The sequence below is a fragment of the Cataglyphis hispanica genome, chromosome 10 (assembly GCF_021464435.1).
Source record: "Cataglyphis hispanica isolate Lineage 1 chromosome 10, ULB_Chis1_1.0, whole genome shotgun sequence".
Taxonomy (NCBI): Eukaryota; Metazoa; Arthropoda; class Insecta; order Hymenoptera; family Formicidae; genus Cataglyphis; species Cataglyphis hispanica.
In genome coordinates, this window is record NC_065963.1 from 6,319,505 (window position 1) to 6,331,197 (window position 11,693).

Here is an 11,693-nt window from a genome sequence, read left to right on the forward strand (position 1 = left end):
TTTATAACAACTGCTTAAATAATTAGTTCGTATTTTGACATTTGATACGATATCTTTATAAAATGATTCAAATTTACAATTTCCTTTGACTCGCATATGAAAATGTCGGATTCACAAAATATAATAGACGAAGGCACACATACATTACATGAAACAAAATTATGTATAAAATTGACAAATAAAGGGATGTTTATCAATGGCAGCTGGAACAACGAGAAACTGCTCGCCTTACTCAAGGATAAACTTGTACAACGTGATAAAATTAAATCATTTGATAAATCACTACAGTTTATTATTCATAGTGGAATATACAGCGAATATGTCTTACTAGAACTAGAAAGAAAAGGTAATTGTAGCATCTTTTTCTTTTCTTTTTCATTTTAGATATTTTTCTTTTTTCATCATTTACACATTAAAAGATAAATTTTAGGCATGTCGCCACACAGAATCATGAAGGCAATCAAATATGGTCTTCTTAATCTCACTTCTGAAGAACAGAAATATTTTCAAGATTTTGAAACAGAAGTGCAAGATACATGGACAAAGGAAAAACTTGATGAGAAATTAATTTCGAATTTGATCGCTACTGGATTAACTGAAGATCAATGTTGGAATATTATTATGTGTGGATTGGTGTCTCAAGATGAAAATATATTATATCGACTTTTATTGAATGGCATTGATGTCCCAGGAATTTTGAGCTGGCCGGGGGAATCAAAACCAGTTACACCAACAATGATTCGTTTCTTAAAAAAGCTTGGAATAGACGAAGATGTTCTTTCTTATGTAAAGGAGAATGGTATCGATGATGAAATTGAAGATATGCTAATTGATCTCGGATATAATGAATACAAAGAAAAGGAAGATTCAGAAGTAAGATATCTTTTCCTAAGTGATTTCAAAGAATATAAAACGTATTACACATACATAAAAATGAATAATCTATATCAAAAATTAAAATAATCTTCAGGAAGTATTGTGTGAATGCAATCTAACTATATTGGAATCGCATTCTACTCTCCTGGAAGCACAAACAGCATCTGATATTGCACCCTGTCCTTTGTTAAAGTCATTTTCTTCTTGTATTTTAAATAAAGTAGCTCCTTTATCGAATGTTTCTACCTGTACACAGCATCATTTTGCCGCTTGCATCTGTTATTTGAATTTATTGCCAAAAGAAAAGGATGATGAAAATTTGAAGAGAAATGATTATTTAAGGTATTTAATAGCCTTTTAAAATAAATTATAAAAATTTGAGATACAATAATGTGTAATGAATTATTATAATCCATATGCATAGACAAAATGTAATGGTGCCATTATCATGGGCAATAAGTAGAGCTTTAAGATATGCGCCTTCAGATCCTATTCATTATATAGCTCATCAATTATTACGTTGGAAGTATGGTAATGTTCCAGAAGAAGAAGTACATAATGCTCATCAGTTTATTACTTCTGTTATAATAATAATGGATCAAAGACTTATGGTAAAAAAAAAGATGACATTAATAATGAAATGTATCAATATAATTTTGTTCATATAAGAAAGATCGACTTTAGTTCATTACAATTGTAATATTAATTAGGAAAAACGTAAGCGCGAAGAAGAAGAAGCCGTTAGACGTTTAAATGAAGCTGCTATGAAAGATATTATTTGCGATGTGTGTTTAGAGCGACAAAAATTGTATCGCATTAAAGAGCGTTGTTGGAAATGTACAAGAGTGCCAATATCGCGAGCAAAATAAATTAAAAAAAAGCGATATGAATGAATAGCGAAAAAAAATAAAGCTTTTGCAAGCTTTAAAAATTGTTAATAAATAATTATATAATAATTCTCCTAAAAGTCACTAAAGAAGACAATGTAAATTTTTTTAAAAAATTCGTTTATTTCGTATTTGGACTTGTACATTTATCGCAAGTTTATCAGAACAATATTTCAATGTGCGAAGATCGCACGAGAGTATTACGTGGAACGGAATGGACTGAATGTCTGGCATCACAATAAAAGATATTCATAATACATTCTGGCAGTGATTGGTATTGTAAGTTCATTGGTACAAGAAGGTACTAAATGCACTTTCTGATTCATTTAATCTTAATCTTAATGTGTACTCGACCAAACGTTTTTAACGCATCTACGACAATGGTACATGAGAAATGTGTGCTATACGACTTATCTTAAAATAAAAATACCCTAAAATGTAAGATACGTATATATCAGTCGCCTAAAAATTTGTTACTAATACAGCAAAAAAATTCATGACTCTTCCACAGCTCTCTTTTATCACTTTATAATACAGAATTCATTAAAATTAATATTATTTAATAATAGATTCTATCTATATAATTATATAAAAAAAATCTATGATTATAATAGATTATAAAATATAAAAATAAAATTAATATAAAATTATATAAAATTATTATAATAAAAATAAAATGATATACGTATCTTCCCTCTATCTATAAGTGACATTTTACATTAAAATAAAATAAAATAAAAAAAAAATAAAAAAATAAAAAAAATCATTAAATAATTTTCCTATGAAGTTTTAACGAAATACATACCAAAAAATGTAAAATTCACGTACAATTGTTAAGATATTATCTACTTGAATAATAGTTCACTTGCTTTAATTACGTACAAAGATTATTCTTGTACACGATTTATAAAAACGATTCCTGCAGATGTAATGATTCAGGTACTACTGTGATGAATCAATGATATAAACTATTTGAATATGTAAATCGATTAAGAAAGACAAATCGATAAAAATAAAGGCAGTTACTGCTAAATTCTATAATGTTCTCTTTTCAGTGTTCTCTCCCGTTTCTTCATACAAATAACTATTTCCATTTTGGTGAAAATTACGACAAACTTCAATAAAATAGCAACGTATCAAAATATATCTTTTTGCATCTATCTTGTTTGGTCTATATCCTGAGCTGCTAACAAAATGAGTCTCAAATGTTACATAGATCAACTTTCATTCGCGCGCGTTAAGTAAAAAGTGGAAGTACAAAGTAGAGTAATAGCTAATCCTATATTTCTCCTGGACGTTTCGTGGCAATCTACTGTTATCATTCCCGGATATCCGTTAAAACTAGTTAAACCGGTAGCTGTGACTCGCTGAAAACGAGTCTTCCTTCCGATTCAATTATCTGTATATTGTTGCGAATAGAAATTCATTTACGCAAACAAGAAATACACTTTTCATACCTTAAACAGAGTACACCTGCAGTTTATTAATCTTGGCCCTTTCTTCCTCGGTATCGTCTCGGCAGATCATAAGCGTATGAGATAAACCGCATGTAACAGCGGTAATGTATAAACCTTCCAAGGCTTTCACCTCCATCGGAGTTGTCGATGATTTTCGCATTTCACCAAAACCCTAGGAAAGAACAAATTATATATTATATCAGAAAACAATTAGAATCCCCATTAGAAGGATGATAGTTATGCAATGTTTGAATATATAATTCAACATATCGTATATATTTTCTTAAGTATCTATAACTTACCAATTCTCCAAATGTAGGACTGGCGCCCCATGCGATAACGGAATCATCAGCCGCGACCACCACGCTTGTCTGCGAGCAACCGACGCATCGAATCTCCCAGCCGGATAAATCCTGGATGGGCTTGGGATACATGTTGGCCTCGCCAGTGCGTTTGGTCTGGCCAAACATTAAGGCGGAACCGTGCACATTGATCGCGATGCTGTATGTGCTACCGCAATATACCGCACGGACACCGCGATTGGGCGGCTCCAGAAATTTTATCAGACGCGGTACCAGTTCATCGCGTTGCTCGTTGTGACCCAGACGACCGATTCCACCAAATCCCCAGGAGAACGCACGATTCTTGCTGTCGATGGCGACGGTATGATAATGACCGCAGCTGAAATCTGTGATCTCGACGCGATCCAACGGTATCGCATGACCGTCCTTACCTCTCTCGACGTACAAAACAATACGCTTAGGCACTTTTTCATAATGAAATGCCATCTTTGTATTCGTGACAAAGTATTTGCCATCCGTGTTGTGGCCCAAGGCGCCATACTCCGGACATCCAAATGAATGCAAGCCGCCCTTGATGTCCAGGATCATCGAAAACTCCGCGCCACATCCCACTTTCACTATCGGCGGACCGGAATATTTCACCTTGCTGGCAGTTACAATACAGGGGTCATTCTTGCCCACCCCGCATTGACCGAGTTTATTGTCGCCCGCGGCAAAAACTATACCGCGACTTGTTAAGAACAAAGTATGATTGCGACCACATGATGCCCCTATAATTGTATGTCCTTTTAAGGCTTCGACTTCGGTTGGCTCATCGCGACGTTTTGTATCTCCGACGCCCAATTGACCTATTATAAATAGCAGTCTTAATGCAATGGTGCTGCATTGATAAAAAAAAAGTACCCACTTGTGTAACATATGCAAAGTACAAATGAGTATTAATATCAATATCATCAAATTTTAACTATTTTAATAATACATTGAATATAAAATGTTAATGCAACATTTATCCTGTACCAGAGTAAAATATGTATACAGATTTGTTAACTTTAAAAGAAAAGGATATGTACTTTTACATACAGTTACCTTTATAGCAATGTTTAATTTACCTTTATCATTTCTACCAAATGCCAAGCATTTATCATCCTCGGTAACAATAATGCTGTGGGAAGCAGCGGGACCAGACGCAATCAATCTTACTCTTGCATTATTCAAGTTTTTAAAAGTATGCGGTGTCCACAGGCTGCGCCCTACGTTTGCTTTTACCCCTTTAGGCGGTGCTTTGCGACCAGCCATTTCCCAATTTGTAAGGCCACACATGAGCAATGTTCCAGGCTTGCCCCAGCCACCCTAATAAAAAAAAACAGATTTTATTCATATACTTATTTTTGTTGCATTTTTAGCAGATATTCAATCATATATCAAATGCATTTCTTATAAATTTTCGTATATTAGTAGATAAACAAATTTTAACAAAAGAAATATATCTAATTTAATTTTCACTTTGCAAAGATCAATTTATGGTAGAAATTAAATATCTTTTCAATCTTATAGCTTATAAAGTAAACAATTGAATGAAGAATTAGAAAATTACCAATTTAAAAATTAATGCAATTCTAGAATATCAACAATTGACTTTGATACATAAGTTAAATATTAATTTTACATTTTAAATATTCAATATTTTCGAATATGTCAATAATAATTTTAAATTTATGACACAATCAATCGCCATTCAAAGATACAATGTAACACGAGGAAAGGAACTATTTTCCGCGTCGCGTCGCGGAACCGGGGGGAGGGAGGCATGCCTACAGAAACTCGCGGGGGAAAAAAAAGAAAAAGAAGTGAGGATCTCACCTCTGGGGCCGGCAGTTCGGGTATATCGGAGACATCGGCGAGCGTATCCTCGGCAACGGCATCCTCGCCGTCGATGTTAGAACCGGCCTCGGCGTCCTCGACCTCGGATTCATGCTCACTCGAAATGTCCTCCTCGTCGTACTCGACTTTGCGCGACTTGGGACGGTTCTTGGACGTGCCGCCAGACGTGCTCTTTCGCTTGGTCGACATTGCCAACGACAGTTTCGGTTCTCCGCGAGAGGTGAGCGATGGTGAAAAGGGAAGGTCGACGGAAGGGAAATTCGACGGCGTTCACGCTCGCGGCCGCCGCGATGACATTTATCGATGTAATGGCGCTGAAGCTGAAGGAGCCGCGCCGCCGACAGCGGCAAATCGACAACAAAAACGCGGCCACCTGGCGCTCAAAAATCATAATAAAACCACGCTTCCGCGGTAAGTACATACGTATACATACATACATACAAACCGACCGCGCAGTTTATGATTGTAAATCGCCGTGGGCCGGCATTCCGCGTTCCACGTGTTCCATCGGAACGGAACATCGCGGAATCACATCGCCGAAAACGAGCGGGAAAATTCGAACCACGACGCATGTTCTCGATTGCAATATCCGAGTTTGAATCAAGAGTTCCTCATCGTACGCGCACAATTGCCGCCGTCGATGGGGATACGAGATGAGAAATGAATGACGGAAAAAAAATTCGAACGCAATGACAGATACTTGAGCACGTGCGATGCGTTTAGTTTTGACACGTGCAACAGGTAACGCTGCATCATTATGCGCGAACGCACTATAGGTAACTATACTTTGGCGCAGCACGCTTTGTTAGACTGAATATCAAAATAACAGATTTGAAATGCATCGAGCTGTGCGAAAATTACACTTTCACACGTGGCTGTATTTTTATGCGGAGATTAATATGTATTATTCAATCTTGTTTAATTTTTCTTTACATATTATATATTATTATTAATATTGTAAATATTATATTGTTAATATATTATTTTTTTATTATGATAGATATTATTATATATATATATATATATATATATATATATATATATATATATATATAATGAATCATATGGGAATGAATAATAAAATAATGCAAATGGCAATTTGCATTAATTTGCTATAGATGCAGTTTTATAAAATCTTGATTCGTTAAGATGCATTTATAACACAATTATTCATTTGAATCAGACAAATTTCCATGATATGATTAACAAGAAATTTAATAAATGCAAAAAAGATAAGTAGCATTCAAAATCATTGATAATAAGATCGGTGAAAATCTCTTATCAAGATTCCGATATTAGCATTTCATCATTTATGTTGCAACTGAATTTCGCGGCCAAAGGTCACTGACATAATACAAAGAAGAGATTATACATTGATATACGAGGAATAAGATTATTATCTTAAAGATGAAAATTGAAAAATTTCCATTGCATTGTCAATCATATATCATATTGATAAAATCTATCAAAGTATAAAAGAAACTATGACTAAACTGCACGTGAATCGTAGAAAATGAAGTAAGATAAGCGAAGGTAGGAGATGTTATATAGGACATACATAATCTTACAGTAATCTTTTCTATTTGGAAAAATATTAATGCGACATAACCAGATTTATCAAAGAAATATAAGGACTTGAAATTGCTCGTTTCTTCACATATGTTTAATTAATATACAGTAAAGTATCGTATTATCTTAAAAATATTACATGTTACTGAATAACGCATTGTAATCGTATCAATGATTTTTTTTTTTTTTTTGCTTAGCGGACTATTATTCTTATCGCGTTCTCATTAATGAAAGAAATAGGGAGACGAAATGTGCGATGAGCGATGGTAACACGAGCAATATTTGTTATCGAATCGCGTATTTCCGTAGATTGTTTGCGCGACGTTGAATTTATTTGTGTGTTTGTATTTATGTCCATTAATCGTATTTGTGCTCATGACGGCGTCTGGCTGGTTAAAAGACTGCGTAATCCCGCCGTCGCCAAATGCCAAACAAAAGCTGTCGAGCAAATAAATAAACTCAATGAGCGATTATTGCACGTGATAAGGTAGTAATATCGTTATAGATTGTTTTGGGATATTGTGGACATATGGACATCATTGCGTGTTCAATGAGCCAATTCGGTCTCGTTAATTGTCGCTACATTTCGCAATAATTTTGCATTTTTCCACACATATAATTAATAATTTATATGCTGATACACAATTGGCAAGAGAAACTTTCGGATTTATTCAAGTGCATGTAAATTAACAATTTCACAAAATAGTATTGGAATTTAAAACATATATGCAGCATCTCAATATAGCATCTCAATATAGTAGTTATATTTAATTTGAATTTTATCAAATCATTAGGTTCCTATTTTAATAATTAAAATCGGATTAGCAAAATAAAACTTGCAATTGATAACAGAAAATTTAATTACTATTTCTTAAAAACAAAAACGTCATGAGAAAAATATATATCATAATACAATTATAATTGAATATTGCCTTGATATTTTCTTTCGATGATTTTATCTGCGCTCTCATTATTATCGACAGTTTCTTGCACATATCGCATCAAACAAACACAAACAGGAACTAATAGACGACTTATTTATTATTTGGTAAACATCAACAGACAATAAATAGATGCGGATTGCGATAAGGAATCGAAATGGGAAGATACAGAATAATTTTACTTGAAATTGCGTTTTATTGCATATATTGTTATGTATAATTAATAATAATAAACATATATAATACATATCTAAAATACATGCTTTGCAACTATTATATTTGTGCAGTTACTTCCTTTCCTTTATTCAGACTAGCCATGAGATTTCATTCTTTTCACTCAAAATGAGCATCCTATGCATGAAATAAAAACATATCATATATTGTAATTTTTTGTAATTTCAACAACATTACGGTAAATGAAAACATATACAAAGAAAAAAACTTACATATTTCATATAAGATAAAAAAATATCATAGACCATCGTCATAGCATTTGTGTAAAGTACTCGATAATGCAAGGGCACAAAGAGAAAGTTGATGCATTGTGTAGGAGGCCAAAAGCAACAATCAACCTAACATAAAATATTTTAATTATTTAATAAATTACTTATTTATATTATTATGTATCATAAAACAAAAGTTTTAGTAATAATTTTCGCATTTTGATTAATATTTAATAATTATAGATATTTGCTTTCTTATAAAATTATTAAAATGTTAACACACAGGCATTTCCCTGTATCGTACGTACTTTCCATGTATCGTAAAACTTCAATTTCAGCTCCTTGCAGATCTCCTCGATTTTACGATGCTCCAGAATTCCGAGGCCGACGAAAAATATTGCTAGACATGTAGGACTCGCGATCGATTGATCGAGAAGCGTTTTCTTAATTATTGACTTTGCGCTTTTACCCGGCAAAACTCTTTCTAAGAGTATGTAGAACCAATGATGAAACGGGCCTTGAATCAGCCCGACAACTGTCATGTTCCTTGTCCTCGTGTAATCGTGTCCGTACGGAGACGTGCTGGAAATTATCGTCGTCTCTTCGTCCTCCGGCGATGCTGCCATAACGCTAGATGGAAAGTATTTGTGAGAATACTTCTTCCAATATTCACTGCGTTGCTGGATTACATCTCCTGCTGCCATCATTAAACCGCAACTCACAGTATTGGTAATTAACAAATATTTACCTATATAGTGCAAGATACAAAACTATAAATTTATTATATCAATAAGAATATAATATTATACTATCTAAAAGCAAAAAGCATAACTTACCAAACAATAGTTGACGCAAAATTCCCATTTGTAAAGAATTGTGTTATAAAAATCTCTATAATTTGTTGTAAACTTAAATTGCTTGAAAGTTCGTTATTATAATAGATAAAACAGATTGTTCAAAACAGAGAGTTTCTGTAACCGCAAATATTACTTGAAAATTATATGTATTTAAAAAGAAATGTTAATTCTTTTTTTTCGAATCGCCATACACGTTATAAAAATAACGCATCGATAGGATAACGCTTGATCCTTGGTTACTTTCGTCTCTAAAAATCTGTTTTCCTTTTTTTTCAAATTTACTGCTATTTAATTAAGCGATTCTTCTTAATTCTTCGGTGTTTGTGAAGACGGAATGTTCGCTGGATACTATTGCGTGGCATAACTCTCGAACTGGCTGACTGAAGATTAATTTTCTTCAGATGCAGTATCGGCGGATGCCTTTAGATGCACGATGAAACTTCACCAAACACCCGAGTTATCATCGTGCATCCACTGTACTGTTTAGCGAGATCGCGAGTCCGTTAAATACACGGGACGCGGCGACAATTAAAGAATCCGTTGAGGTTGCGCAGTACAAACGACGCATCTTATCTCTTCCCGATCGCACATTTCTTCAAATTTTCTCTCTTGTCAGATATGATATAACATATAAAGATACAGATTTATCAGAAACTCATCTCACATGTTTATAAATGCTACTCAATGTAGTAATAGAAAAATAAAACTATGATAACAAAAGTTTATTTTTCGATATAAATATAAATTTTTTTTTAAATATTTAAACATAACATTATTAGCATAAAGTTTCTCGAATTCCATTTCTATAAAATTTATTGAGATCCGAAAATTTAGATGATGTAATAAAAGAAAATAAAAATACTTATTAAACTTAAGATTTACATTAAGATAGGAATTATAATAATATAAATATTGTGATTATAAATATTTTAGAAATAACATTTTTACTACTGATAAATGCAATGATTCATTCTACATTGGTATAATTACAAGGAATTTTCATTAAGTTGATAATAATGATTGATTGTATTTAAATTTTTTTTTTATTTGTAGTCGAAATTGTACAACTTAATTAGACAATAAGACAAGTTATTCTTTACTTAGCCGCAACAGCTTTGGGTTTTGGCAAGCCTTCTCTGAATCCATTCCTATAGATATGTATGAAATAATTATAAATGTGTATAGGCCAATTTATATACCAGATATAAGATAAATTAAATAATATAGAACATATCTCCCATTCAATTACAATTAGAAATTAATAAAAAAATAGCAAAACAATTATTGCAAAAAATACAATCTTTTCTTGATTGATCAGTTTAATATTTAATAATTATTGTCTAGGTTTCAAAAATCTAGCCAATTTGACTTAAACTAGAAATTAACAAGAAATATAGCAAAACAATTACTACAATTATATTTTCTCATCATTAATCATTTTAATATTCAGTAATTATTGTTTAGATTTTAAAAATCTAACCAGTGTATGACTTACTTGAATTTGCGGCGAACAATCTTAAGATAACGCATACGGCCGGTACCAGTGGTCTTCCTCCTCTTTGCCTTGACTGACCAGTTGTCTGTAAAATCATTCAATAAAAATCCAATTAATATCATTGAATTAAAAACATTAAATATATTCGATATTAAAATGATAAACAATCCTCTCTCATACAACATACATGAACGCATTTTCTTAGCTGGATAACCACACTGAGCACACTGAGACTTTTGAATGTGGTAAGAACTACGGCCACATCTTCTGCACAATGTGTGCGTCTTATTACGCCGCTTACCAAAACTGGATGTACCCTTCGTCTGTGAACATTAAAGAAAACGCATGATGAACTTAACCTGCAATATTAGACACGATGTCGAAATTTAAATCACAAAAAAAAAAACTGACGAACAAAATGAACAAAAGAATTTTATTGTTTTAATAGTAAACGAACGAAAAATGTATTCTATAACAATTTAAACGTGTCTGCATATTAAATAAACATTATCATAACCTGTATACTAGTATCAGTATTATCAGAAAAATCAAGATTTTTCTCGTACAATACTATACGGTTATATCAATTCTTAAAATATTCAAGGCATCTTTTCTATGCCGATAAATCGACCGATTATTAAGATGACTGCAAAATAAATCGATTTGAACAACATAAAATTATCCTTACCATCTTGAGCGAAAGACCTGCAAGAAGAGTTCGAATCCGAACGTTCCTTCATTCAGACTATGTTCTAAAAGGGTGCGTTCAAGAAACAACCGTTGAGCTTGGAATGTCAACACTCGACGTTGATTTGCTGGTTCTAGAAATAAGAACACGTTCAATTGTTGTTCAATAATTGTTTCCTGAACGCACCCAAATTCACTGCCATTTCAATTCATTGAAATAGAAATTTCTTGGTTTTGATTGGTTAATCAAATGCTATTCTACTCTGAGTAAATTTTGAAACAGAACTCAACAAAAACT

General features: G+C 32.8%; 4 protein-coding genes across 4 annotated transcripts; 1 reads left to right on the forward strand and 3 right to left on the reverse strand.

The window, feature by feature from the left end:
* The first annotated feature begins 77 nt into the window (after nucleotides 1-77).
* Nucleotides 78-2,537, forward strand: LOC126852207 (uncharacterized). The gene is made up of 4 exons (XM_050596751.1): nucleotides 78-346; nucleotides 431-873; nucleotides 971-1,218; nucleotides 1,301-2,537. The coding sequence occupies exons 1-4, from the start codon at nucleotides 97-99 to the stop codon at nucleotides 1,542-1,544; spliced, it is 1,185 nt and encodes a 394-aa protein (XP_050452708.1). The 5' UTR covers nucleotides 78-96; the 3' UTR covers nucleotides 1,545-2,537.
* LOC126852201 (protein RCC2 homolog) lies at nucleotides 2,504-6,230 on the reverse strand. Its single transcript, XM_050596741.1, has 4 exons — nucleotides 5,383-6,230; nucleotides 4,632-4,872; nucleotides 3,523-4,370; nucleotides 2,504-3,392 (listed from the first exon to the last, which is right to left on the reverse strand). The coding sequence occupies exons 1-4, from the start codon at nucleotides 5,590-5,592 to the stop codon at nucleotides 3,222-3,224; spliced, it is 1,470 nt and encodes a 489-aa protein (XP_050452698.1). The 5' UTR covers nucleotides 5,593-6,230; the 3' UTR covers nucleotides 2,504-3,221.
* A 1,859-nt stretch (nucleotides 6,231-8,089) lies between these two features.
* On the reverse strand, nucleotides 8,090-9,801 carry LOC126852214 (mpv17-like protein 2). Its single transcript, XM_050596759.1, has 4 exons — nucleotides 9,193-9,801; nucleotides 8,665-9,104; nucleotides 8,360-8,485; nucleotides 8,090-8,264 (listed from the first exon to the last, which is right to left on the reverse strand). The coding sequence occupies exons 1-4, from the start codon at nucleotides 9,218-9,220 to the stop codon at nucleotides 8,247-8,249; spliced, it is 612 nt and encodes a 203-aa protein (XP_050452716.1). The 5' UTR covers nucleotides 9,221-9,801; the 3' UTR covers nucleotides 8,090-8,246.
* A 436-nt stretch (nucleotides 9,802-10,237) lies between these two features.
* LOC126852220 (60S ribosomal protein L37) lies at nucleotides 10,238-11,531 on the reverse strand. The gene is made up of 4 exons (XM_050596767.1): nucleotides 11,397-11,531; nucleotides 10,896-11,031; nucleotides 10,709-10,793; nucleotides 10,238-10,361 (listed from the first exon to the last, which is right to left on the reverse strand). The coding sequence occupies exons 1-4, from the start codon at nucleotides 11,397-11,399 to the stop codon at nucleotides 10,310-10,312; spliced, it is 276 nt and encodes a 91-aa protein (XP_050452724.1). The 5' UTR covers nucleotides 11,400-11,531; the 3' UTR covers nucleotides 10,238-10,309.
* Between the last annotated feature and the right edge of the window lie 162 nt (nucleotides 11,532-11,693).

Coding starts and splice junctions, on each gene's coding strand:
- LOC126852207 (XM_050596751.1), top strand. CDS start 97: ATGAAAATGTCGGATTCACAAAATATAATAGACGAAGGCACACATACA. Junction 347..430: donor ACTAGAACTAGAAAGAAAAG/GTAATTGTAGCA, acceptor GATAAATTTTAG/GCATGTCGCCACACAGAATC. Junction 874..970: donor AAGAAAAGGAAGATTCAGAA/GTAAGATATCTT, acceptor AATAATCTTCAG/GAAGTATTGTGTGAATGCAA.
- LOC126852201 (XM_050596741.1), bottom strand. CDS start 5,592: ATGTCGACCAAGCGAAAGAGCACGTCTGGCGGCACGTCCAAGAACCGT. Junction 4,371..4,631: donor ATTTGGTAGAAATGATAAAG/GTAAATTAAACA, acceptor TATTTATAATAG/GTCAATTGGGCGTCGGAGAT. Junction 3,393..3,522: donor GTCCTACATTTGGAGAATTG/GTAAGTTATAGA, acceptor GTTCTTTCCTAG/GGTTTTGGTGAAATGCGAAA.
- LOC126852214 (XM_050596759.1), bottom strand. CDS start 9,220: ATGGGAATTTTGCGTCAACTATTGTTTG. Junction 9,105..9,192: donor TTTGCGTCAACTATTGTTTG/GTAAGTTATGCT, acceptor TGCACTATATAG/GTAAATATTTGTTAATTACC. Junction 8,486..8,664: donor AGTTTTACGATACATGGAAA/GTACGTACGATA, acceptor ATTTTATGTTAG/GTTGATTGTTGCTTTTGGCC.
- LOC126852220 (XM_050596767.1), bottom strand. Junction 10,794..10,895: donor AGCTAAGAAAATGCGTTCAT/GTATGTTGTATG, acceptor ATGATTTTACAG/ACAACTGGTCAGTCAAGGCA. Junction 10,362..10,708: donor ATTGTTCGCCGCAAATTCAA/GTAAGTCATACA, acceptor ACATATCTATAG/GAATGGATTCAGAGAAGGCT.